The sequence below is a fragment of the Rhamphochromis sp. 'chilingali' genome (genome assembly GCF_963969265.1).
Source record: "Rhamphochromis sp. 'chilingali' genome assembly, chromosome: 10".
Classification (NCBI taxonomy): Eukaryota; Metazoa; Chordata; class Actinopteri; order Cichliformes; family Cichlidae; genus Rhamphochromis; species Rhamphochromis sp. 'chilingali'.
In genome coordinates, this window is record NC_137937.1 from 30,723,688 (window position 1) to 30,751,350 (window position 27,663).

Genomic DNA, 27,663 nt, shown 5'->3' on the forward strand with positions numbered 1-27,663 from the left:
TGGGGGGGAACAAATCGTGGCAGTATCAGCCTGGTGTTATTTGTATCCCGCTGTAACTTTGCTGTATAAAGAGCTAACATCTCCAAAATGTCAGGAGTAGTTAGTCATTACAACAAGTGCTTGTGAACTAAAAATCAAGAATGTGGGATACTGTTTGTCCGTGATTTGGAGAGCCCAGCGCTGCTCCTGACGAAGGGAAAACCAATTCTGCAGGGGAGACCTACCTTGGACTTGTGCAGGTGAAACCAAAGGGAAGTTATGCTTCACTGTATTTTCTAGTCTTTGGCTTAGAATGAAGTTGGTTTGGAAACATATTCAGCTATGCTTCAGCCCCTGCTTTGCGTTTGTGTGGGCGCCGTGCTAGCAGTGTCCAAGCTTTGTTTTTTCCCCTTTTCATGCTCAACCTGATTCAATTGCTGTGGTGGGATCTTAAGAAACTTTTGCATAAACAAATGCCTGCAAATATCAAGCTGAAGCAACACTGTAAAGAAGAGTGGGCCGAAATTCCTCTACAACAATGTAAGGAACTGATAAACTCATAGAGAAAATGATTAAGTTATTGCAACTAAACATACCTTCTATATTGGAAGATGTACTTAGTTTTTCACTGGACTGGATGTTTTTTTCACTGGACATTCATTTACATCCAGTCCAGTGAAAAACTAAGTTCAAGGTTCTTTATTATTTGTAACTATGCATGTGACAAATAATAAAGAACCTTGAACCTTGAACTTAGTTTTTCACTGGACTGGATGTAAATGAATTCTCTTTAAAATTTGTTTAAAAGTTTTAGAGTACTGAAACATCATGGGTGAGAGCAGTCTCATGTTGCAAAAGCACTAAAAAGAACCAGTAAAGTCTGCAGATCTACATGCCGACTCTCACCAAAGTCCTATAATTAATAACTGGAAGTGGTTTCTGACACATAAGCACAGGTAAAGTGGGTAAATGCTGCCTGGCCAGAATAAAAACAAAGAGCACCAATGTCAACCAGTGACTTATGAAGGATGTCGCGCAAAGACCCAGATATTTATGTGTTTTATGGACCAAAACAAAGTAATGAGGCCACTGGCGTACAGTACATTCATCAGGTAGGAGGAATCATACTGCTCCCTGGTGGTCAAAGTTATTGCAGCAATTTCAATTTAGATTTGCTGGCATTTTTGAAAATACATAAGTTGTTAAAAGAGTGCTTCTCATAAAAAACAAAACACACAAATGTAATAAAACATCGTCTCTAATTATATGAAGGCTTGTTCATTTCTTCAGAGTCTGTCTTTATTCTTTCCACAAATTCCCGACAACAATACCTAAAAACAACAACAGTCCAAGGTTTCTGTTTGAAACAAACTTTTTCCAGCAGTCTTCTGGTTTGTTGATGTCTAATGTGTAAATCTACGAGAGAAGAAAATAAATATACTTCAATGGAAAACCTAATCTTAAAACACATGAATCTGTGCATGTTTCTCATTTAAATGTTGTATTAAAGTTGACCATGATCCTCACCTGGTTTGTCAGGTGCATTGCTACACCGGTGAGTACAGCATAGTAAGGGAGAGTCTGTTCAGCATTGACCCCAGCTAATACCAGTCCAGACATCATGGCCACAACGAAGCCACTCAGCCAGGGTTTGGTTTGCTCCTGGAACCTCAGTGCAGTAGATTTGACTCCTACTTTGATGTCATCCTCCTTATCCTATTTATGAAAGACAAAACAACACGAGGCCATAGTCAATCAAGGTCCCTACTTTAACATCCTGGATCCTGTGGACTTTCCTCCTCTGACCGCTAGCCCTCGCCATCCCGCTGTGTCGCTGAGGTCTGCGCCATCTCCACCACTACGCCCCCGGAGCCGCGGTGGGCAACCCGACGCTGTGGTGCAAACTCACCGCGGAGAGCTGTGCTTTACCCCGGCTCCTCGGAGAAGAGGACCCACGGCGCGGCTACCTGGGAGTCACTCACGCAGTCCGGCTGGCGCATCTCCATCTGAACACCCCCGGTGCCGCGGCGCGGGCGTCTCAGATGGCCAGCAGCCCCCGGTAGCACCTCCTCTCTCCACGCTGGTCCTCGGGGATTCCATCGTCAGGAACGTGCGGATGAGGGGGGCGCTCACGCTGTCGTTCCCGGGAGCCACTGTTGTTGACATAGTGGACAGAATTCCCAACATTCTGGCATCCCACCCACAGGTTAACCGGCTCATCATCCACATCGGCACCAATGACATCCCCAAACAGCAATCTGAGCTGCTGAAGTTGGACTTCCTCCAACTCTTCAGCCTCCTTGGTCAGTTGCAGGTGAGTGCTTTTATCTCCAGGCCCACCCCCACCTGTGGCAGAGGGATAGGCCGTTTCAGCCGGCTGCTCAGCCTTAACACCTGGCTTTCCTCCGCCTGTGTCTCCCACGGCGTGGGTTTTATTAACAATTTTGATGCCTTCTGGGAGAGGAGGCATCTTTTTGGGGCAGACGGGCTCCACCTCAACGCCTGGGGACGCCGTTTGCTGTCCGCCAATTTGGCATTTGGCGTACAGCACTCCCGCACATCGCCCTGTCACTACCCCAAATTGACATTACCTGCAGATCTGTCTGCCACTGACTGATGTTCCCCTGGTCCCTGCTCCTATATTTGTTCCACTTTTAACAGTAATACACAAAACTCTGGACTCGGACCTCTCTCTCCCACAGTCAACACAATACCCGTCATAATCACAAACAGAGAGCAACAGAATTATCATAAATCTAGTAACTCCAAAAACATTAATAACCTCCGGCCTCTTCAAAAATATCAACATCCATTCAACTCTATTGTCAAAAATCCACCAGTCTCAATCAGTATGGCACTTTTAAATGTCCGCTCTCTGTTGAACAAGTCTTTTATTATTAATGATTTAATTTTAGATAATAAACTTGACTGTTTATTTTTAACTGAAACATGGCTGGGTTCGGATGCACCAGTTTGTTCTCACTGAGGCCTCCCCACCAAATTTTAATTTCTCTTTTTCTGTTAGAAGTGGTAAGAGAGGTGGTGGGACTGCATCTTTAGCCAACAACACACTCACCTCCAAACAAATTTTACTTGATCATTTTACCACTTTTGAATTCCACGCTATTGTTTTCAGCAGCCCTCCAGTTTCATCTGTCACAATTTATAGACCACCTAAAGACAGTGCTGCTTTTATCAAGGAATTCTCAGAATTTTTAACAAACATACATTCAAAATATAATATGATAATTTTAACCGGTGATTTTAACCTGCACATAGATCATCCTTCTGACCCTGCATCAAAAGAATTCTTAAACATTCTTCACTGTTTGGATTTTACCCAGCACGTCACACAGCCGACTCACAACAGAGGACACACTCTGGACCTGGTCATCACCCATGGGCTGTCCACCAGCGTGTCCTCTGTTGTTGACTTGGCTGTCTCTGACCACTACTGTGTGTTTTTTAACATCACCGGTTTTATTCAGCGGGAGACCTCGGTGCGAACTGTGAGGAGGCGCTATCTAACCTCTGAAGTGGCTGCAAATTTTACCAGGGTTTTAGACGAATGCCCCCCTGCGATTTTACCTGCACCCTGCGATTTGATTTTTAATCATTTCAACAGCAAACTGAAAAAAAGCCTTGACTCCGTTGCTCCACTCACCACCAAAAACATTAACGTAAAACACGTATCACCCTGGAGAAACGAAGAAGTCAAAAAACTCAAAAGAAATTGCAGGGCAGCAGAAAGGAGGTGGAGGAAAAATAAAAATACTATCAACCATCAAATATTTTGCGAGCAACTTAAAGTGTACAATAATACATTAAGGAATTCAAGAAATTCATACTTCGCCAAAATAATCAGTAATAACAAAAATAATCCCAAGGTCCTCTTTTCCACCATAGATCATTTATTTAACCCTGATTTTAACAGCTCCCAAAGAACCCCCACAGACTCACTCTGTGAGCAGTTTGCAGACCACTTCAGGGGAAAAGTCAGCGCCATCAGATCTGATATTTTATCTAATCGCGATATGTTTGTAAACACATCTGCGGGCTCGATTGTACCTGAGGAGACACTGGACAGCTTTGTCCTGGTTAATGCTGAGAACCTTAAGAAAGTTTTCTCCACAGTGAGACCCACCACATGTCTTGTAGATCCAATCCCTTCTTCACTCTTTAAAACACTTTATGGATTTTTTGAGGCTGAGCTTTTATACATGATGAATTGCTCTCTTCAGTTGGGTGTCTTCCCTGCTGCCTTTAAAACGGCGGTGGTGAGGCCCCTTCTGAAGAAGAGCAATTTGGATTGTAATGATTTTAATAACTACAGACCTGTATCCAACTTACCATTTTTAAGTAAAATCTTAGAAAAACTTGTTTTTACTCAGATTAATGATTTTCTAAATGATAGAAAGATCCTGGAGATATTCCAGTCTGGATTTAGGGTGAACCACAGCACAGAGACGGCTCTCCTAAAGGTTTTAAATGATCTTAGATGTAACTGGGACGCCCAAAAGCTCTCAGTCCTGGTGCTACTGGATCTAAGCGCAGCCTTTGATACAGTAGACCACGCTATTCTTTTAAACAGACTGAAACACATGGTAGGCCTCTCTGGTGCTGTACACAACTGGTTCACTTCCTATCTCTCTGACAGAACTTTTATGGTGAGTATGGATACATGCTCCTCTAAGATCCATAAAATGACATGTGGTGTGCCTCAAGGGTCGGTTTTAGGCCCTGTACTTTTTAATTTGTATATGCTCCCTCTCGGCAGTGTCATCAGGAGGCATGGAGTGAACTTCCACAGTTACGCTGATGACACGCAGCTGTACATCTCCGTGTCTCCTGATGACACCAGACCAATGGATGCCCTTTTTAACTGTATCTTGGATATAAGATCTTGGATGGCAGAAAACTTTTTACAGCTTAACCAGGACAAAACTGAAGTTTTAATTGTCGGTCCTGAGGCTCAGAGAGAGAAACTCTTGTCTAAATTAGAGGCATTTTCACTATGTCCTTCGCTACAAGTGAAAAACCTGGGTGTTATTTTTGACTCTGAGCTTGGTTTTATCCCACATGTTAAACATGTAACCAAAATTGGATTTTATCATCTAAAAAATATAGCCAGAGTCCGCCCTATTCTCTCTCGGGCCAACACGGAGATGCTGATGCATGCTTTTATTACCAGTCGCATTGATTACTGTAATGCCCTGCTCTCTGGTCTTCCTAAGAAGAATATTTCAACTTTACAACTTTTGCAAAACTCGGCAGCTCGTGTGCTGACGAAGACCAGAGGGCGGGCCCACATTACACCGGTTTTAGAATCGCTGCATTGGCTCCCCGTGTGTTTCAGGATAGATTTTAAAGTTCTTTTATTGGTTTTTAAATGTCTTAATGGTCTTGGGCCTTCTTATCTCTCAGATCTGCTTTTACCATATGAACCCTCGCGGACCCTGAGGTCCTCTGGTACTGGCCTTTTGATTGTCCCTAAAGTCAGGACACATACTCACGGAGAGGCAGCTTTTCAGTGGTATGGTCCTCGTCTGTGGAACAGCCTGCCGGAGGAGCTCAGGGCCGCAGAGAACGTACATGTTTTTAAGAACAGGCTCAAGACCCACCTTTTTAATTTAGCTTTTACTTAGCGTTTATTTATTTTATGCTTATTTATTCTATCCTGCTATTTTATTATTAATTTAGGCTTTACCTAATATTTATTGATTTTATTCTTATCCATTTTTTAATCTTCTTACTCTATTTATATTTATATTGTATCCCCTTCTTATTTATTTTATCATTTTACCCTGTATATAGCCTATTGTGGCATATCTCCAGTGTTTCCTCGGAGGGGGCTCTCTGCACCGGGGCTGTGATCGACCGTGGCTGCTGGGTCGCTGGGGGTCCTCTCAGCCTGGCTGGGGGGCTCCTTTGCCTCCCTCCTGCTGTGTGCCCAGCCTGGAGGCTGCGGTCTGTGACCGGCTCTCGGTGCAGACGGCTCCCTGTTATAGTGTTTCCTCACTTGGCTCATGTGAACCCAGCCCAATTTTTACTCTTTAAGTGTGCGCGTGTGTGTGTGTGTGTGTGTGGGGGGGGGGGGGGGGGGGATATGTGTGTATTCACATCATTTATGTTAATGAGAGTGTGGGGAGTGAGTTGGAGGGTGGGGTGGGCTGCTTTTAACTATGTAAAGCACTTTGTGCTACATTTTTTGTATGAAAAGTGCTTTATAAATATTGATTGATTGATTGATTGATTGATTGATTGATTGATTGATTGATTGAACGAACATAGGACACATTAATCTCATGTTCACCTCAAAGAAAAACATCAGTAAACACAGTAAACTGCAATCCCTTAAACTGCATTTCTTAAATATAAAGGAACAGCTACCATGTACTCACAGTTTAAACTGTTTTTAAATTAGTTTCAGTTTCTCGGTTCCTTTCTTCTTAAATTTACAGGTTCTCAACAGTCACTTTATTATGTATACCAGTTCACCTGGGCAAAAATCCCTTATTGATGTCTGAGGTTAGAGGAGAATGGACAGAAAGGAAGCTGATAGGAAGGCAAGGTTAACTCAAATAACCACTCAGAAGAACATCTGCTAAAAAGCATCTCTCAACGCACAACACGATGGGCTACAGCAGCAGAAAAGCACATTGGGGGCTCCTGTCAGGAAATTGAAGCTATCATTTGCAAGCTAAATTGGACAACAGGTGACTGGAAAAACTGCTTTCCTGGTCTGGTGCTGATGACCTTGGTCATGATTTCTGCTGCAACACTTAAATGGCAGTGTCAGAATTTGGCATTAAAAAAAGCATGTTGCCAGGTATCATTGGTTCAGGGTAGTGTTGGTGTATGAGAGCGTTCTTTTACATTTACTGCACTCAGCCTTTGGTTTAAGGAAAGAATTGTGTTTAATAGGAACGAAGTGGTGCGATCTCTCAGGCCCACTACTTTACCTGATGTGCGTATATTGTGTCATATACCAGCGTCCACATCACTCCTGAGAAGTATAGCGGGAGACACACGGACCAATCACAAGAGCCTTTAATAGCGGACCAGCCGAGCAGAGCGCCCCAGTTGAAAGTGAGTCCTAAAGTGAGAGAAGAGAACAAGAGAACAGCTATAGTTCTGATAATCTGTAAAATATTAACTCTAGACAAAGAACACTACAAGATAACTTTACACAGCACATACCCAACACAAACTGTGGCCAGTAAGTGAACCTCTTCATCAGCGGGTAGGTGATAACAAGAGATAAAGAAGCAGCACCCAGAGCTATACTGTGAGAGCATTTTGAACAATGTGAGGGAAAGACTGCAAAATAACTGGATAAATAATCACTTTTAGTTACACTATGAAAATTAACACACTGTAGTAATATTGTGATCCAGTTCAACTGTTGCACTAATTTTTTTTTCTCATGACTCAGAGGATTTAATCTAACCTATATACCTGTTCCTATTCTTCTATTTATATTTTCCTAATAAAATGTCATTAACGTTCATACATAAAATTGATTCTGAGTACCTGTAATAGTTGAGACACAAAAGAACCCCAAGTGCAAGCGAGAGCTGCCCTCCCAGGAAGACCAGCGCCTGCATTCGAGAAATCTCTCCTGATGCGATTGGTCGAGAGGCTGTGCGGGACACCTGCGCAAAAACACGAACACTTTCAATTTATCAGAGCTGAAAAATAAAGAAACACTTTGAGCAGGGGAGTGACAGTGACACAGGTAAGACTAACGTCTGCTTAGAAATGGAAGTTTAATTTACTTTATTGCAAAAACATGTCCTGTTCTTTGTTTGGAGTCAGCTGTAAGAAAATCTCATTTACTTTTTTGTCGAAGTCTTTGTCCCACATGTCATTGATGGTGCAGCCGGCCCCTCTCATGAGAAGAGCACCTGTACCAAACAGTGTGAGCATGCCCAGATCTGGGAAGCATCCAGGGTTAGCAGCCAGAGCAATGCTCCATGTACAGGGGAGGTACAGCAGCCATGTCCCTATGATTAAAAGGCAATGAATTTCAAGGGAATTAAACAAGGAAGTAAGATAAGAACAGAAACAAAGCCCACAAAGAGATGAATGCGCAGCCAATAGCTACATTAATCTGGTGGCATTTTAAATGTGGTTTGGTTTTAGATGCATCTGTGCAGTGACACTGAAAAAATGCAGGGGCAAGATATTTTAGACTCATTGTCTTACACAGTAATTACATAAGAGTTTTACAGTTTGGTAGGATTCTTTCAAAGAACAATTTTAACAATTATTATCTACATCATGAGTTAGGGCTACATGCTTACAAAGATGCTTCCCTGTTAGTGCCAGTTAATAGCTCTACAAGGTCAAAGATGACGTGCTTATTTTAGCCATTTGTTTTCTGAAGACTGTATTAATGTTATATAGCTTCTTGTTTTGTTCTGTTTTGTTAACATGGTGAAAATGCTGCTAAAAATTGTTCTGGGCTTAAAGAGTGCATGTTTGGAATAAAGTCAAAATTCTGCAATATTCTAGATATCAATTTTTTTTTTTAAACTGACACAGATAAAAGTCATTGCATAGCAGAAAATGAATGTGTTTAAGCATGTAGACATGGTCATAATGACCTGCTGAAGTTAAACCTGAGTACATGAGCTTGCTTTGTCACAGTAGGAAGGAAAAACTCCCTTTTAACAGGGAGGGACGGCTATCTGTCGCGACTGGTTGGGGTGAGTGAATGAAGACACGACAACCCAACAATGTGATGTTCATATAAGTACAAACCTATAGGTTTGTCCAGCCTCATCAGCCGGAGGTATGGTTGGACGTGTACTGGTGCTGAATTTACTATAGTAGCAGCTGATAAACTGAACCGTCTTCTCCCGTTTTGCTGTGTTTCAAGAAGTCTTATTGATGACCAGATTGCAGATTGGTTCTTAGGCTTTCTCTTCCACACACGGGAGTCTGAGGGGGGCCCATCTCCAGCCTGTATCCCTTCCTTCTAGATGAAGCAGGTAGAAAGTGTTATGGTTCAAAATATTGGGCATGGAGACAAGAGAAAAACCACAATAACAACACTGGTCCGGCCGGGTCAAGTCAAACGATGATTTTAATGATCACACACGTGGGAGATGGACACTGATGCAGACAGCCTCAGATCTCAAAATGGTGGAGCATTGCTCAAACTCTTATAGCCTCTGGTTCTCCCACCTTATCATAAAAGCCTAAACATTCACATGCTTTTCTCTCACACGGCGCCTAAGCTACGACCTTGGCTCCCCGTTTATCTGCTCCTGCTGAGTTGGGGCAGAAAACTCCAGTATATTCTGTTCTCTTCTAATCAGACAAATAAGGCGATGACTTTCTGCAAACAGTATTTCTTATAACATCATAAAACAATATCATTCATCCACAATAAATCAGCAGTCTAATGTAATGCAAATCAGTTTAACGAATGCAATAGTTATCAGCTTCTTCTAATTCAGGAGAATAATGAAAACTAAAACTACATAATAATTCACAATCTTTAGTTAGGGGTATAACATGGCATAAAATAATATTATAATCTAACAATTGACATCGATAACAAGCTCCATGGTGGATCCTTTTCAGAGTGCTCAAAGCTAGCTTGGCTGGGAACATGGTGTCTCTCTGCACACACAGAAGCAGAAAGACACATGCAAACGAAGGTTAAACAAATACATTTGGTACAACAGAAACAGAGATGTGTGAAACTTTTGGCTGAAACAACCTGACTGTTTTAGCTGTTTAGGTAAGACACTGCACACACCTACATGAGACAAGCTGGTGTTACAGTAACAAGGCTAAGCTATCACTGAAAATATAATTCAATTCAATTCAATTTTATTTATATAGCGCCAAATCACAACATAAGTCGCCTCAAGGCGCTTCATAGATACAGAGAAAAACCCAACAATCATATGACCCCCTATGAGCAAGCACTTTGGCAACAGTGGGAAGGAAAAACTCCCTTTTAACAGGAAGAAACCTCCGGCAGAACCAGGCTCAGGGAGGGGCGGCCATCTGCTGCGACCGGTTGGGGTGAGAGAAGGAAGACAGGATAAAAGACATGCTGTGGAAGAGAGACAGAGGTTAATAACAGATATGATTCAATGCAGAGAGGTCTGTTAATACATAGTGAGTGAGAAAGGTGACTGGAAAGGAAAAACTCAATGCATCGTGGGAATCCCCCGGCAGCCTATGTCTATTGCAGCATAACTAAGGGAGGATTCAGGGTCACCTGATCCAGCCCTAACTATATGCTTTAGCAAAAAGGAAAGTTTTAAGCCTAATCTTAAAAGTAGAGATAGTGTCTGTCTCCTGAATCCAAACTGGAAGCTGGTTCCACAGAAGAGGGGCCTGAAAACTGAAGGCTCTCCCTCCCATTCTACTTTTAAATACTCTAGGAACAACAAGTAGGCCTGCAGAGCGAGAGCGAAGTGCTCTAATAGGGTGATATGGTACTACAAGGTCATTAAGATAAGATGGGGCCTGATTATTTAAGACCTTGTATGTGAGGAGCAGGATTTTGAATTCAATTCTGGACTTAACAGGAAGCCAATGAAGGGAAGCCAAAACAGGAGAAATATGCTCTGAATGCTACCAACACACTTGCTAACTCTAGTGTGATATAACGCCAAAGCAAGCTTACAATGAAGGTTACAATAGAGAATATACTGATTTTAAAAAGACCAAACACTGGACAGATGACAACCACATCAATACTTCCCTGCTGGGTCGTCATTGGTCGTCTCTTCTTTGAGGCTGACAGACAAGTTGGAGGACCAGCGCCTCCAACTGGTGTGGAGTGTGCATCACAATTTCCTTACTGGTTAAATAAAAACCAGGTCTCACACTAACTAGTTTTTATTTTTTATTATGGCAGCTCCATATTCAGCATTCTTTATCCAGTATATCCACTTTGCCTCCTCTGCACATGTACAAACAATCAGTAAGTTGGTTTTATTCGTTTTTGTGGTTTCTTTTGCAATCCTCAATGGGAAATAGCTACAGAGGTCACTTTCTGTCAACCATATGTATGCAATAATATAAATAATATTCAGCTTAATGGAAGCTTTTATATGCCAATAGTTTTTTTAATAGCAGTGTTTTGTTAGTTTATCTAACACTGCTTCACCTAAGGCGTTCTTAACAATTGCCTGTTTCTTTCTTTTTTTGCACTTATTAAGGAAAAAGCACCCATGCTTTTTTGGTTAAAACCATATGTTGGAAAACCTCTTTGAACAAGCCCTCTAAGTCTACTTCACTTATTTTGTTCTTGTTAACATACAAAACAACCATGGAGTAGTAGTCAGTGTAAACTGATCGGATCCTAGAAATTTATTTCTGTTCATCTGGACCCAGCGTTTAGTAGAAACATTTTATCACTTATCTATGTGACTTCTTCAGTTTCAGCCGACTGCAGGCTTCACCAACTTTACAAACAATACGGCTGCATAATGACTAAAATAACACCAATAAGCCAGAAGCTTAGTTTCAATAAAAAAAAATTCAAAGTGAGAAATAAAATAAATAAGTTCTAAACAGATTCTTAAATTTACTTGTCAAGACAGGGTAGGGCTGTGGAATATGCAACATTATTGCATATGCAAAAAACATGTGACAAATGTAAGCAGCATTACAACTGAAACCTCACTGCTCTTGCTGAACAGTGCTGCACAGGGCCCTGTTCCAAAGGGCTTCGGAGTTGACGTAAAGCGGCGATGTATGTCGGCAACCTTCCGATTACAAGGCGAACTCCCAACTCTTGAGCCACGATCGCCCCAAAGACTACAATGAGAATAGAAACAGAGCAGTGTGGCTGGTTAAGTGGTGCAGTTGATAATGAGAAACATGCTTTCATTTTGTACTTTTTTAGTATGAGTACTATTCATTGTGAGATGAGGAATGGCTGCATTCACCGCATTATAAGATCGTGAAAGATAAACTCTTAAGCCCCTTCTCGTTTGAGAGATGGTCGTTCCTTTTTTACACAAACGGCCTCCTGCTTAAAGCAGGATATCTGCCTCGAAAGGATTTGCGCATCATGAACATATAAAGAGTGAATTTGAAACATATTGAGCAAAAACTGCTGTGAAGATGTGATATGTGACACAAATCTAGATCCTTTAATTTTCCCTAGAATGTTTTAGCTTTCATCTTGTTGTAAAAGCCAGACCCTCTGCAAAAGTCTGCAACATCAGTATAAAATTTCTCTGGGATACCAAGGTGATATTGGTAAAACAAAGCTTTTCTTGCTTTCTTTGTGACCTGTGCAGCTCAGCAAGCATCGTCACTGCAAGCACGTGGCCAACTGCCTGCGATAGAAACCGAGCCTGAAAAAAGGATTTCTGTTATAAGTTTTTAATAACAATAGCGCCCATTTATTTAAATATGCGGTGCTATATAACACTTACAGTATGGAGGATTTGTTAATACCTTTCATTGGACATTATAATACCTATATCGCCGGCCATAAAAACAGAAAACAACACCATCACAAAAACAGAAAAGACTTTTAAAAGGGGGGCTTGGCGTTAAGGTATGAAATCTACGTACTTCCGGTTACTGTTTCCCCAGATTTCACAATGAACTAAGCGTGGAAGTAAAAAAAACAACAACAAAAAACTCCATACGTTTTCGTGAATATTAACAAACACATATTTTTTTTTATCAAATTGATAAAATTTAAAAAAATACAATTAAGAAATCCTAGTTCGTATTAAACCAAAATATCCTGTCGTTATATCGAATCTCGTGTAACTGCTGGTAAATAACATTATAACTGATATTTTAATTACTTACACAGCGGAGGTAGTTTTCAGGTAGTTTTATTTTGAAGGGTTGGTGAATTCTACGGAAGTGAAGATGTTTTGTTGCGGTGGGGGAAGCACAGGCCAGGGAGAGTCACACACGCTTGAAAAATGGCGGAAACGTGCTCCGTGTTCATGCGACCTCCAGCAGCGGTTCAAAACGGTGCCTCCTAAGCCTTGTCCTGTTTTTGTGTGCATGCGTGAGTAAAAACCTTGCGTGCATCGCGCACTTTAGCGAGTTGCACATCTCGGCATTTTGTTAAAATAGGTAGGATCTGTTTATTCGGTTGACTCGTTTTACGTCTCCTTCCTGTTGAATATGCTACACTGAAAGTTAAATAGAGGTGTTGAGTTCTTTGTGCTGCCATATTTAAAGATAATATTAGCAAAGCGTACAATCTCGCTCTCTCGCTCTCTTTAAGTATTCACTTGTGTGTATAACTTAATAACGGATAACGAAGTAGCGTCGGATTATGTTGTGCTGCTTCTGTGCCTTGAGAAAAATAATAATCTGTTTTTTCAGTTGTCTAGGTGTGTCACTTAATGTGTAAGGCTGTGGGTTAAAAGAGGCATGCAAGATGGAAAACGGTATGTATCACAGAGGTATGCAACGTCTTTGTGAATAGATACTGACCTATGCTGATCTATACTGGTCTGTTGCCTGCCCCCTCAGATACAGTGGAGTGCTCCACCTCTGGCCACATCAAGCAAGTCATCAGCCAAGCAGTCACTGAAGAATCCCAAGTCGAGGCTTTCCATTGTAGTCACTGTGTGCTGATCTTCGAATCCAAGGTGTACCTTTTTGAACACCTTAACAAGGTGCATGGCCTCAATACAGAAATTTCTCTCAGAGAGGCTGGTTTATCCCCTGGGACTGACAAAGCCAACACAGAGAGCAGCAGTTCAGGAGATAATTTTAAATGCCAGAGGTGTGATTTTAAAGCTTGTAGTTGGGATGGTTTAAGTGAACACGAGGAACTGTGTCACAAAACTTCAGAAAATCCTAACGTGTCAGGAGGTGTCATCATTTCAGAAAACCTCGACAGCACTTTAAGTGTCATTTCAGCAAACCAGAACAATGAAGCTGCAGGAACATCGGAAGATCCATCAGTTCTTTCAGATATTTCTACCTCAGAAGCAAACTGCACATTAAAGGACCTGAAAATTTTGCAGGAATCTCCTTCAAGCTCCTGTCCAAACAGTAGTGGTGTGTTTAAAGTCACAGCAAAGTCTGTGATAGATATCACCGGAAGTAAGTCGTACCCTTTTTTGCACACTGACTTGACTACTGATTTGACTAAAACTCCGGAACAATTCAGAAAGGAAACTGTTCCTGACAGTGCTGTGAAGAGATCCAGTGGTAAAAGTTTAAAAGGTCATCCTGTCAAAAAAGCCAAGTTGGATCACGAAGAGATGCTCACGGAAAAAGAAAAAGAAAATAGACAACAGTCATCCAGCAGCGAAGTCAGCGAAGATGAAGACGAGGCAGACGCGGCAAAAGTGTATTCTTGTAAACATTGTGACTACAGTGACGTAGGCATCAGGCGAATTTCTGCCCATTATCAAAGTGACCACCCTTATATCAGATACAATTCTGTCTACATTCAGGACGCAAGTGATCACAGTGCCACCTTTCGTTGCTTGGAGTGTCCAGTTGAGTTTTTAAGCACAGCTGACCTCAAGAGGCACTACTTGGAAAATCATCCAGATGCCCCAGATGTATTTGCCATGAAATCATGTGGCCTCAGTTTGGTTTTCAAATGCTTTCTTTGTAAATTTACTATCAATCTATTGAAGTCTTTGAAAGAACATTACAAGGCAAAGCATGCAACATATGAAGTGGAGAATTCCTTATTGTTCTGCAGATATTCAATGTCTGAATGCCAAGAGGAATCGTCTCAGCTGAGTCTAGATGTTCACTACCAAAAAAGCCACCCAGATGAAGTAATCACATTGGATAAAATCAAACAGTCCGCTTGTCCCACATCACATGCAGCATCAGAGATGACATCTGAGAAGTGTTCAGATTCTGTGATTGTAGTAGATCATTCAGAGACCACACCAGAAGCCTGTAAGAATCGTTCAGAATCTTCCCAAACCACGAAAGGGGAATCTTCGAAGTTTCCAACAAAATCCAGTAATGAAATTACTACTGGACTGGACATTTCCTCATCCAGTTTACCAAATGAAACATTTTACTGCCAGTTCTGCAGTTACACAAGTACCGAGGTTAAGAGTATCCTTGGTCATCACTATGCAAAACATTCTATGGATGCACCAATAGGTACTGATGATGTCCTAGGGTACAGTGCTGAGATGCAGAAACGTCAGAGTGAATCTAAGATGTCAAAAAGTCCTTCATCTTCCCAATTTAATACTAGTAAACAAGTGAAGATGTGTAGGGAAAAAGAAGATCTGTATAAGGAGGATTACACAGCAGATGCCTCAGAAACAGGAGAGAGACAGAACAAGTCCTACGCATGTCCAGAAAACTTGTTTTACTGCCACAAATGCAACTTTGGAAATCCGTCTGTAAAAGGAGTAATTATCCATCAGGCTAAGGTTCATCGAAAGTGTAATTCCAGCACTAAGTGTGTTCTTGAATATACAGCTTTAATCCATGATGAAATCAGGAAAGCAAATGCAAAGGATTCCTCTTCTTCCCATCTACCTCCTCCTATAATAAATGAAGGCGAAGAAAAAGCATTTTTTTGCCACTTTTGTAACTACAGGCATAGTACTTTGGATCGGGTAATGCACCATTACAGCAGAATACATCATGGATTTAAGGCGAAGACTTCAGAAGTCCTTCTGCATACATCTAAGATCCACGATCAGGCACAGAAATCTCCTCTAACATCCACTCAAAATGAAGAAGCTGCTCAGGAAATCCTCAAGATGAAAATGAAAAAGAAAAAAACAAAGAAGCATTCAAAATCTTTGGTCATTTCAGCAACACCCTCAGTGACAACCCCACACACAAAGAGGTCCCTGAACTGTTACTCATGCGCATACAAAACTGACGTGATATATGCTCTGAAGACGCATTTAAGGAAAATTCACAAAGTAAAGCGTACAGTCACAGATATTTTAAGATATTATTTTAGACAAGGATCATTAGAGCGCGGCTATTATTGTGAATTCTGTGTTTTCAGACATGAAAAAGCTGCAGCAGTTTATGAGCACTACGAGGAACGCCACCTAGGACGTGTCCCCTGCGTTGAGTATGTAAATTTTCAGTTATATGCCGGTCCTGGAATGGTCCATTGTAAAAAGAAGAAGCCTGATCTAGAGCAGAGTGGAGGCAATGGCACTGAAAACAGATTGCTATCCCAAAGATCCGGACAAAATAAAGCTGGTTTGTCTTGCAAAAGATGCTCTTTTAAATCTAACTCTTTGTCAGATCTGGCACACCATTACCGAATGGTTCATCCTTTGAGTGCAGAACTTTCCAAGAAAACAAGCGCAAGCTGGCGGGTGGAAGACCAAAGTGACAGACCTGGCTCATTGTCCTCCAAAGTGTTCAAGTGCCTTTACTGCTCTGCAAATTTTAATAGCAAACAGGGTCTCCACATTCACTGTGGATTGAAACACCCGGAAGCTGTAATTGAAAGATATGAACAAGAACAAAAACCAGAACAGCAGCTCCAAAAACGTCTGCATAAGACATTGAAGTCTAGCATAACAGCAGAAAAAAGCCTCTTGATCTACAAGTGTCCAAAGTGTCCATATGTGAATGTTAGCTCCCAAGGGACCCTCACTCACTGTCAAATGAAGCATCCAGCAATTGTAGTCTGGGCAGATGAACTTGAGACAGGTGAAGTCTTTGCATCAAACATGGTCAATTGTACTTTAGGAAGACGTTCTAATGAAAGAGGGTACTTGTGTAAAAAATGTTCACAAATCCATGGATCACTGACAAAACTCAATGCTCACTGTAAGATGGTTCATCATGACAGAAAAGTGTATGAGCACACTGACACTGAAAGCCAGCCGGTTCACACATCTCAGGGCTCAGCACGGAAGGATGCCTCTGTGAAAAACAAAACTTCGAGAGGAGTAAAAATTGCGAAAAGTAGACAGGCTCCACAAACGGAAACTCCTGAGGCATCCCCATCAACTTTGCTGTCCGGCCTCTGCAGCAACAAACAGTTGTACAAGTGCCAGATGTGCACCTATAAAGGACGATATCAATACCTCCAGCGCCACTACAAAAATTATCACAAATTGGATGCAGTCAGTATTTACAAACTTCTTGAGAAATATAAGCGTAAATGGAACTCTCCCAGCAAAATACTTAAATCAGGCAACAGCACAAAGGTTAAATGTTTGAAATGTCCAGAATTAACATTCAAGTCGTCGCAGCTGCTCATTGACCACTATAGTACTTTTCACCGCTCAGAGTGGAAATTGGACTTTACTGTGTTGTCACTAGGATTGAGGAAAAAGAAAAACACAGGGGTTTACAAATGTGACCACTGCAACACACAATTAAATGGGATTCGAATGGTGTGTTATCACATGGATCGCCACAGAGCAAGGATGCTAGAGAAGGCCAAGGCTGCGCAGAGAAAGGAGTCGCTTATTAGCACAACACTAGAGCAAGAATCCAGCGAGGTAAGTTGACGCTGTAATTCCTGTCTACGCTCTTTGTCTTCTGATCTACTCGTGTTATTTGACCATTACTGTGATTTTTTTTTTTTTTTTTTTTTTTTCCAGCCCTGCAGGCAAGATGAAATGACCACATTGGAAACTGTGAACGAGGTTAATCGTTGGAACGGGACACCAGTACAGAGCGCCGCTACATCAGAACTCTCTGATGTACAGCAGCCAGAACTAGAATCGAATAGAGACAAACACACGTGTAAACAGTGCGGCCGGATGTTTATGTCATTGAAAGGCTTGCATTCCCATGAGCACAGCCACGCAGCCCTGGCAGCCATCAAGAAACTGGACAATAGCTCCACATCTGGATTAAAACACAAGTAAGAACTTTGGGCTTTTTTTATTGTTAAAAACTAAACTAAAAAAAAGTATTGATAATAGACAAATTTAAGCTCATATATTAAAGCAGTCACACCATTTTGCCACGCTTTTTTCTTCTTCTTCTTCTTCTTCTTGTGGGCTCACTTAAAAAGTAACATAGCCAAATGGAAATTTTAACAGTTGGTCTTGTTTAGTCTGAAAAAGTACAGTGCCTATCTGGGTATTGGAAAACCTTTGCAGAAAAGCTTCTTTATCTCAAGATTTAAAAAAAAAAAAAAAAAAAAATTTTTTATGTAAATATTAGGGCTGCTCAATTAATCGAATTTTAATCACGATTACGATCTGGACTTTAAACGATCATTAAAAATGACTGAGCCGATTATTAGCCCCTCCCTCGTGCTTTACTCTCGCGCTGCTCCGTGTGGCAAATCGAGCGCACCTCTCTGCATTTCGAACACGTGTCACAACAATTAAGAGGACCCGAGGGAAGCTCCGAAAGCTAAGCAGAAGTTATTTGGAGAGGAGAGTGACTGCTGTTGGTTGAAAAGAGAGGTAAAAAAAAAAACTTCAGTGGTGTGGAAACATTATGGGTTGGTGGAGTCAGACGTGGATCAAGTAGACATAGTGTGTAAACTTTGCTACAGTGTCGTAGCTGCACCACAGAGCAACACTGCAAAGTTCACTAAACATAGATGTTTACATTTTTCATTTATTTTTTATATTGCAAACATTTGCACTGTTATCAGTATTTGCACACTATTTTATATTATTTTTTGACAATCTTTAAAGTCATTATTCAATACATTGTTATTGTTAAATAAATATTGTCAAATAATCGAGATCTCAATTTCAGTGAAAATAATCGTGATTATAATTTTTGCCATAATCGAGCAGCCCTAGTAAATATTCGTTTTCACATTTGTTTTAAATGTTGCATTTATTCTCGCATTTACATTCAGGATGAGTAATAATTGATACTTTTAATTCTGCATCATCACAGATGCGCAGGATCTGACTAGTTTCTATAGTCAGGTGACATAATGCATTCCTGGTTTGCCTCAAGGAGGAGACACAAATCCCTTTGGGGTGGCATCGGGAAGAGAACCTGGCATAAAAGTGTGCTAAATCAAACATGCCGCGCTATCTGCTGTTTGAACCCTTTTTGAAGAAGAAGCTTCTTTTATTCAAATTTAGACATTGTTGTCAATTATTTTAGATGTATGGAAATAACTTGGATGAGTTTTATGAGGTATTTGACTTGACAGACATCTTGAATTTGTCATTTCTACTCATTACTCAACACGAGTTGTCACCAAACACCGACAGATTTGCAATGTTATCACTGATTTCTCCTGTTGTCATTAGGAAAACTCTGGTAATGCACATGGAGACGGGTCACTCTACCTGCCAGTCAAAGCCTACTCATCAGAAGGACCTCTGCTGCCCTTTCTGTCTGTACCAAACTAAGAACAAGAACAACATGATTGATCACATTGTCTTGCATCGTGGTATGTTGGAGCATTTGCAGGATTTGTAGGAACGTGTTCTGCTTTCCGATACCTGACGCTGTCACATAAGCATTCCCTTTTTTCCTTTTTTTTTCTTTACAGAGGAACGTGTAGTGCCAATAGAGGTTCGTCGCCCCAAACTGTCACGTTGCCATCAAGGCATCATCTTTGGGTCAAAAAAGGTATTCTCTTTAACTGATGGGCGGACGGTGCTTTTGTTCTACACACTGCTGTCATAACCATGAAGATCTAGAAAATCAAGAGAAAATGAAGTTGAATGAAGAATTAAGTTATTTAAGCCTATAAAAAATGTAAACAGCAATTAGATGTCAGATGTCAACATGTCTGGTATTTGAAGGGAGTAGCCAACGAAAGAGTGGGAGCATACATCCTAAAAATATGAATAGATATATAAATTAACATAAAGAATTCATCAGAATGACATTTTTAAATGTCAACCATGTATCTTGTTTAATAGCACTGCATCACTTTCACAAGCTACATATAGACAGTGGACTTACTTTTGCAAAAGAATGGTTTTATTCACATATCACATTGGCTACAGAGACATTGGCACTGGGCCATTTGATTCCTTTAGTCTGAATGTTTTTGTAGTCCAAAAACTTTGCCACAAATCGGTTTAATATTGATTAAGGTTGCACCTAATGGAGTGATGCAGTGCATATCCTACCCCAATTCCTTGGCTATTAAAAAGTGCTACATTTACAGGGATTAAACCATAAGTAATGTCAAAGATGGACATGGACAACTACTGTGACACGATCCGTTGGTTTCTGAAATTGTGTTTTGATGCCCCAAGATTAGCATTTTCACCACAACCATCTTAGTTTCAAAGTAGGGCTGGGCGATATGGCCTAAAATCCATATCACGGTATAATTTGAAGCATGTGCGGTAACGATATATATCAGGATATATTCTTTTCTTCTGTATAACGTATTTTACACACTATAAGGCACACTTAAAATCCTTTAATTTTCTCAAAAATCGACAGTGTGCCTTATGTATGAATTCTGGTTGTGCTTACTGACCTCAAACCGATTTTGTGTTACACGGTGCGTAGAAATCAAAAAATGTTTTAGTACGACTTTGGAGAGCTATGAAAGCGCACCGCTTGATGGATTGCCGGAGCATTACGGCTGCCGTAGTCAGGAGCCTTGCGGAGTAATCCAAAACTCCGTCCACTTCAGGTCCCAAAGTCAAACACTGCAGCGTCACTGAGAGTTACAAACTATCGCAATTCTTTCATCTTTAATAAAATGATCAGCGTTTCTGCTCTACCAGGTGTAACAATTAAGTTTAACATCCAGGCATCCATGAAAACAGAATCTATTAAATTGAATGGAGTTAGAAGTTAGCAGGAAATTTGCTCGCTAGCTTCCACCTAAACATCATATAGCATGTTCTGACTGAGAGATTTCTGAAAAAATTTAAATGTACAGCTCTGCTATCACTTCCAACATAAATGAAGACAGAAAACTAAACAGCAATGACATTTGTAAGGTTACTGAAGTTGGGCTAGCTGGTATATAATGATGTCCTACGTGATTGCTAGCGACACAGCTACGTTAGCATAACATTAGCACAGTGAAGCGGAAGGATGAATGCCAACTTTTTCCCACTCGATAAAAGTTAACGTGAGGGTTTCTAGTGGTTAGGGACAAATGCAATTGCATGGCAGGATGCTGTAAACGGACCAAACTTCAGTCAGGAGAACAACTGAGATAATCCATCCACAATACGAGGTTAGTCATTAATATACTGCAACAACATGGGAATATAGCAGCTGCGAGAGAATTCAGCATTAATGAATCAATGGGACGGAAGTGGAGGAGTGGAGTTTTTGGCTATCCCCATATTCCAAAAGTGCTTTGTCTCTTTGCTATTACTGTCGCTCAGTAAAAATTGCAGATGATGTTGTTTTTAGTCGCTGCAATGCTTTCAACCAAAACAGGCGCAGCTTGATGACACCATCAACATACGCTATCGCGGTAGAGCGGTATAGTCAAAATCTCTACCGTTGGCCAAATTTATATCGTTTCTACCGTATACCGTTTATACCGCCCACTTCTATTTCAAAGAATAAGTTGTGGTGAGAAGGAGAGGGGCTGACAGTGAAACTGCTATCTCTATGCAGTAAGCAGACAAAAGATAATCCAACATTTTTAAGCAATTTAAACATGATTTGCAAAATAGTTGTAGTAATGTTTTATTCAGTATGCTTCCAAAATCAGTGACTAAGCCCATAAACTCACAAGGAAAGTGTTTACTATGTCATGTCTGTCTTCCCATAAACTATAGGACTGGGAGTCTTATCTCAACCCCATAACTCCAAGTGTATTATATTGGATAAATGAGTTTTTGAGGCTTCCACATCATCAGTGCCCCACCCCAATATAATGTGATGGAAAAGTGTATCATAATTTGGACCTTGATTCTGTCTATGCAGGTCATGAAGAATCATGAACTCGTGGGTCAGGGGAGCCTTGATCAGCTGGAGGCAAGCATTGATAATGTGCCAGTAACAGAAGAAGAAGAGGAACATTTGTCTAACATGGACCAGCTAGATAAGGAGAGAGAAGATGTAGAAATGGAGGACCTTTTTGCAGACTGTGATGAGGTTCCGCAAGCTGAGAACCTGGAAGAAAACTATACCACAGAGAAAAGTGCACTCCAGATCAGGGAATGCCAGGAAACCAACGGAGAAAGTCCTGGCGAGACTTCCGAATCAGACATTCAACATGAAAATGCCAAACCAAACTCTACTGTCCAAAAAGAGCTGCAAAAACAAGCGGAGCTTGTGCTGCTAGAGACTGCAAGAGAACAGGAGACAGGAAATGTGGAACAAAGTGTAACAGAAGTGAAAATTACAGATACCCCATGTGAGGATTACGGCGATCCAGAGGAAGAGAGGCAGACAAATGAAAACCAAGCCCAACCTGAATTCACAGAATCTGGAGACAAACAACAAATGGAGACAGGAAATGTGGAACAAAGTGTAACAGAAGTGAAAATTACAGATACCCCATGTGAGGATTACGGCGATCCAGAGGAAGAGAGGCAGACAAATGAAAACCAAGTCCAACCTGAATTCACAGAATCTGGAGACAAACAAAAAATGGAGACAGGAAATGTGGAACAAAGTGTAACAGAAGTGAAAATTACAGATACCCCATGTGAGGATTACGGCGATCCAGAGGAAGAGAGGCAGACAAATGAAAACCAAGCCCAACCTGAATTCACAGAATCTGGAGACAAACAACAAATGGAGACAGGAAATGTGGAACAAAGTGTAACAGAAGTGAAAATTACAGATACCCCATGTGAGGATTACGGCGATCCAGAGGGAGAGAGGCAGACAAATGAAAACCAAGCCCAACCTGAATTCACAGAATCTGGAGACAAACAACAAATGGAGACAGGAAATGTGGAACAAAGTGTAACAGAAGTGAAAATTACAGATACCCCATGTGAGGATTACGGCGATCCAGAGGAAGAGAGGCAGACAAATGAAAACCAAGCCCAACCTGAATTCACAGAATCTGGAGACAAACAACAAATGGAGACAGGAAATGTGGAACAAAGTGTAACAGAAGTGAAAATTACAGATACCCCATGTGAGGATTACGGCGATCCAGAGGAAGAGAGGCAGACAAATGAAAACCAAGTCCAACCTGAATTCACAGAATCTGGAGACAAACAACAAATGGAGACAGGAAATGTGGAACAAAGTGTAACAGAAGTGAAAATTACAGATACCCCATGTGAGGATTACGGCGATCCAGAGGAAGAGAGGCAGACAAATGAAAACCAAGCCCAACCTGAATTCACAGAATCTGGAGACAAACAACAAATGGAGACAGAAAATGATTTCAAAGTGGATGAAGAAACACCAGCTCAAAAGCAAGACGTTAAAGCACTTGAGCATAAAACACTGAACATTGAGGCAAAGGTAGAAGATGACATACTGCGTCATATCTTACAGTTGGCCAATGATGACAGCAAGATGCATAACAAGGCAGATGAGGGTAAAACGGTCAAGATGGAGAAGGGCACTGAGGCAAGTGATATCCCATTAGCTGAAGAGAGCAACTTCCCTTTGTTCCAGAATCCAAAGAATCAAGTTGGTATAGAGGCAAATTCAGCCTTAACAAAGCTAAATGTTGCACATGTAAATAACACGAGGACAGAGGAGAGTTTAAAAATTGAAAGACATATGTTAACCCTCCCGCCCACTTGTGCACAACTTAAGATGATCACCGGCGATATTTTAGGTGTCTCGTTTACAAAATTAAAGCAGGAAGAAGTGCACACTCAGCAAATCAGTGAACAGGAACCTAAACCTTGCACAGAAATACCAGTACTTGAGGAAGAATGTCTGAAGAAGGAAGTGCACTCTCCTGAATGCTTCAAGGAGGAAGAAGAGAACGGTCCTTTCGAGCAGAACCAAGAATCTGAGATTCTCACAGAAGACGAGGAACGACACCAAGATCAGGCGCCTGGTGACCACGACGGGATGAAGGATGATGATTGTCTGCAAGAGCCTGAAGGTAAAAAGAAATTATGAGTGAATTGAAATATTAGTTTTTGTGCATTTTTGTAAGCAAAATGCAGAAGCGGTGTGGAAAAACTAAATCTTTGCGTCTATAGGATGTAAGAAGGTAAGTAACAGCCAGATGCTACAATCATCAGCAAGTATGGTGACCTCTGTAAAAACAAATTGTCTGGCAGTTCATTGATCTGATTCACATGTGTGATAAAACAATGCACAAGGTGAAGATGCTCAGACAAACCAAAGAAATATATGTAGAAGAGCTACATCTGAGACTCTAAAGGCTTCAATAGCGATGTCTAGCGATACTGCAAAGCATCACGTTTGGAGAAAACCAAACAGGATAACAGCACAAGCTGTTCACCTCCACACTTGCCTTTGTTCTACTCGTGTGCTGTGTAGATCACAGCTGTATCCACACCTGGGCATTTGTTATGCAGATGTTGTGGCAAACCTTCTGGCACCTACTTATACAGTACAGGGAATAGGGCTGCCACGATTAGTCGACTAGTCACGATTACGTCGACTATCAAAATCATCGACGACTGATTTAATAGTCGACGCGTCGTTTGAAGCTTTGTAAGATCACAAAAGACGCAGGAATAAGTAGTAGGATTTAAGAGTGTAATAACGGACTGATACAGAAGGTGGCAGCACTGCATGTACAAGGATGCCAGCTGCCGTTAAACCCCGAAGAAGAAGAAGAAGCAGTGTCCCAGAATTCATAGCGCAGCCCAGCTCAAACGGCGGCAGCTAGTTAGTTTTAATATTACTCTTATTATTCTTTCTGGGTCACAAAATAAAGGTTTAACATATGTTCAGGCGAGAATGTAGCTGTGTAAACCTCAAATATCTGCTCAGTTTATCAAGACAACCACATATTTTCAAAAGCGCTCTGACGTTTTCGGAGACGTCTGTTACCCACTAGCTCGATAGCGAGCCGGGGGCTAGGCTCACTAGTGCCCTGAGACCCACCGCTGTCTTTCGCTACTCAGGTTAAACATATATAAGTCACTTAGATAACTTAACAATGTTATTGTTTAGCTTTTTTTAGTATTTTATTTGTTCCTGAGTAAATCAGTTTGGGTGAGATTAAAGTTATAGTTTTTACATAGCTGAATAAACGTCAAGCAGACAGCTGATTATCAGAAGTGTGAGATTCTCGAGAATATACTCCAGTGTCCTGTTATATTTTAGATAGCAAGGAGTTTATTAAACTTCACCGAAACAATCTGCAAATTTCATTAAAATTTAATAAACTACCATCTTGTCTTTATTTTTAGTTGGCACAGACCTTAAACACTTAAAGCTGTAAGCTAATGATAGTTATATAAGAGCAGATGCTGCTGGTGCAATAAGATGTACTTTTACGTCCAGTGGACGCATGATCTGATTAGTCGACTAATTGCAAAAATAATCTTTGACTAGTCGACTATCAAAATAATCGTTTGTGGCAGCCCTAACAGGGAATACTACCTGCACAAACCAGTCATCATCAGGTATTAATCTTGATTTCACTCTGCCATTACAAATTACATAAACATATGGGACAGTTTTCATGCTATATCCTCCGAACCTTTCGTAAGTGAATATTCTCTAGGGTGTACAGATGTATGAATCAAGCCTGTTCAGAGTTAGGATGTTGTATAAAATATAAATAATGCAGCATGCAGTGATTTGTATGGTATCTCTATCGTATTTATTTTAAAAAAATATTTAAAACCCCTCTCTCTTCTATAACAAGTTACAGAAAGTTGGCACCTTTAAAAAGAATGAGGACCTGTGACCAGAGCAGTACATTTTTGGATACTTTAAGAAGGTGCAGTTCATGCTTAGCACATATTTCAAAATCAAGTATCCGTGATGGTATCCAGGCATCGATTACCTTCAAAGGTATCACTAATGCTTAATAGTATCTACTAGGTTTAGAACAACAGAGACAACGGCTTTTTTAAGAAAGATCATATTTACATAAGAAAGAACACATTTGCATCATGAAATTAGAAACATAACAATGTAGAACATAAAATCGTCATTTGAATTTAGTACCAAATCACAAAAGTGAGGTCTTTAAGTTGTAAGGCAATGACCCTACAGTATTAGAGAGAAAATCACAACAATCAGATGATACCCTATAGGCAAAGCACTTGGTGATGGTGGGAAGGTAACCCTCCCTTTTAACAGGAAGAAGCCTCCAGGGAGGGACAGATGTCTGCCACAACGGTTGGGAGATGAGGTGAAACTCCTGAGCAATTTATCTTGCTCTTTCAATTATATAAGCTATGTTCTGATCTTTGATAGGATTAGAACACAGCACAGTCCCTTCAGTTTTCAAACGCGTACAGGGTTGTAAACACAGTGGCAAAAATGTTCCTAATCACACTTTTGTGAAATATGTCAAACTCAAAACGACCATGTGTTTTTCAATAAAACAATCTCTGTTGCTTGAAGCATTCAACCACATCACGTGGTTTTAGCAGCCTGTTGACTTTGTTTCGTTTCCAAGAATTGTTATGTTGTTGCCTAACCTTTCAGATGCCGTTTCCAAGAATCAACTTTGTGTGATCACAGCTCTAGAACAGCTAATGTACTAAAAAGACTCTGATATGAATGTCAGAGGCCATTTCTTCACCATTATAGATGAACTCTTAGCCTAAGTTAGACATAATGTTTTTACATCTAAAGTAAAAACATTATATGTATACAGATATCCTATTTAATCACAGCAATATCTCTTTCACTTTCAGACTGTTCTTGGCAGTGTCCACTTTGATGCTGCTCACCCAGAGAATCACCTCTGTGTCTTTGGACCTTCAGGAGAAACGAGTCGTACTGACACCATCCAAAAGGCAGACTTGTGTCACGCTTCTCCCTCTAATCAACTACATCCTCAATTTTACCACACTGCTTGGTGGTCCTTTGGATTCCTATGGACAATTCATTACTCTAATGGAGGGGATCAACCTCACCTCGCCACCCAGTCCTCTAGGTGTAGTTTTCCTAAAGCTGATGCAAGTATTAATGCTAGAGTGGGTTAGATTTTATCTTGTCTTTTTTCTGAAACATCTTATCCATGATTTCAACCCTGGCATCCTCTATGGCAGTGGTTCCCAAACTTTTTTTGCTGGGCCCCCCTTTGTTTTACAGAAAAGTGTTCTTCGCCCCCTCCCCCTTGCTCGCGCACGCACGCACGCACGCACGCACTAACACATCCTCCAAACCACACACACGCGCGCACGCACGCACTAACACATCCTCCAACCACACACACCCACACCCACGCACGCACGCACTAACACATCCTCCAACCACACACACCCACACACACACACGCACGCACTAACACATCCTCCAACCACACACACCCACACCCACGCACGCACGCACTAACACATCCTCCAACCACACACACCCATATTTTGCTCAATTGCGGTTTATTTCACACCTCAAACATTTAGTAAACAATTGAGCAAATACAAGTAATCTGCAGGTAGTAAGCAGGGTTTTAATAGTTTTGCAATTTTCAGTAGTTTTTATTTTATATTTAGTTTTGACTTCAGATTTTCAATTTTATATCAGTTTTAATTAGTTTTTACCAATTGTTTGCTAGTTTAGTTTTTATTTTGTTGAAAATCCTTAGTTTCAGTTTAGTTTTGATTAGTTTCAGTTATAGTTTTAGTTGTGTTTGCAATAATTAAGTGTAACAAAATCCCAGTTTCATCATATCAGTCATTCTCTTCTGCTTATCCTTGAGTATGTTGCGATTCCAGCTACCATCGGGATGCATCACGCTGCCTTGCCTGG

The 27,663-nt window shown here is 40.9% G+C and overlaps 3 protein-coding genes across 5 annotated transcripts in view; 1 reads left to right on the forward strand and 2 right to left on the reverse strand.

Moving 5' to 3' along the window:
- The window catches only part of LOC308404303 (4-hydroxybenzoate polyprenyltransferase, mitochondrial-like), a 100,312-nt gene that overhangs the window by 26,414 nt on the left and 46,235 nt on the right, over positions 1 to 27,663 (reverse strand). The window lies entirely within an intron of this gene.
- Positions 792 to 12,474, reverse strand: LOC308404308 (4-hydroxybenzoate polyprenyltransferase, mitochondrial-like). The gene is made up of 8 exons (XM_080894327.1): positions 9,505 to 12,474; positions 8,746 to 8,962; positions 7,819 to 7,985; positions 7,513 to 7,634; positions 7,180 to 7,265; positions 6,942 to 7,075; positions 1,507 to 1,695; positions 792 to 1,395 (listed from the first exon to the last, which is right to left on the reverse strand). Exons 1-8 carry the CDS (start codon positions 9,601 to 9,603, stop codon positions 1,279 to 1,281), a joined length of 1,131 nt encoding a protein of 376 aa, XP_080750453.1. The 5' UTR covers positions 9,604 to 12,474; the 3' UTR covers positions 792 to 1,278.
- Positions 12,838 to 27,274, forward strand: LOC308404300 (uncharacterized protein). 3 transcript variants are annotated; one of them, XM_080894297.1, is made up of 8 exons: positions 12,838 to 12,994; positions 13,318 to 13,382; positions 13,468 to 17,411; positions 17,514 to 17,779; positions 19,146 to 19,288; positions 19,391 to 19,470; positions 21,757 to 23,857; positions 26,607 to 27,274. In XM_080894297.1, the coding sequence occupies exons 2-8, from the start codon at positions 13,373 to 13,375 to the stop codon at positions 26,630 to 26,632; spliced, it is 6,570 nt and encodes a 2,189-aa protein (XP_080750423.1). In that variant the 5' UTR covers positions 12,838 to 12,994; positions 13,318 to 13,372; the 3' UTR covers positions 26,633 to 27,274. The 3 variants fall into 3 exon arrangements, with proteins under 3 accessions (XP_080750423.1, XP_080750425.1, XP_080750424.1); XM_080894299.1 differs by having other exon boundaries at positions 12,859 to 12,957; XM_080894298.1 differs by having other exon boundaries at positions 12,908 to 13,062.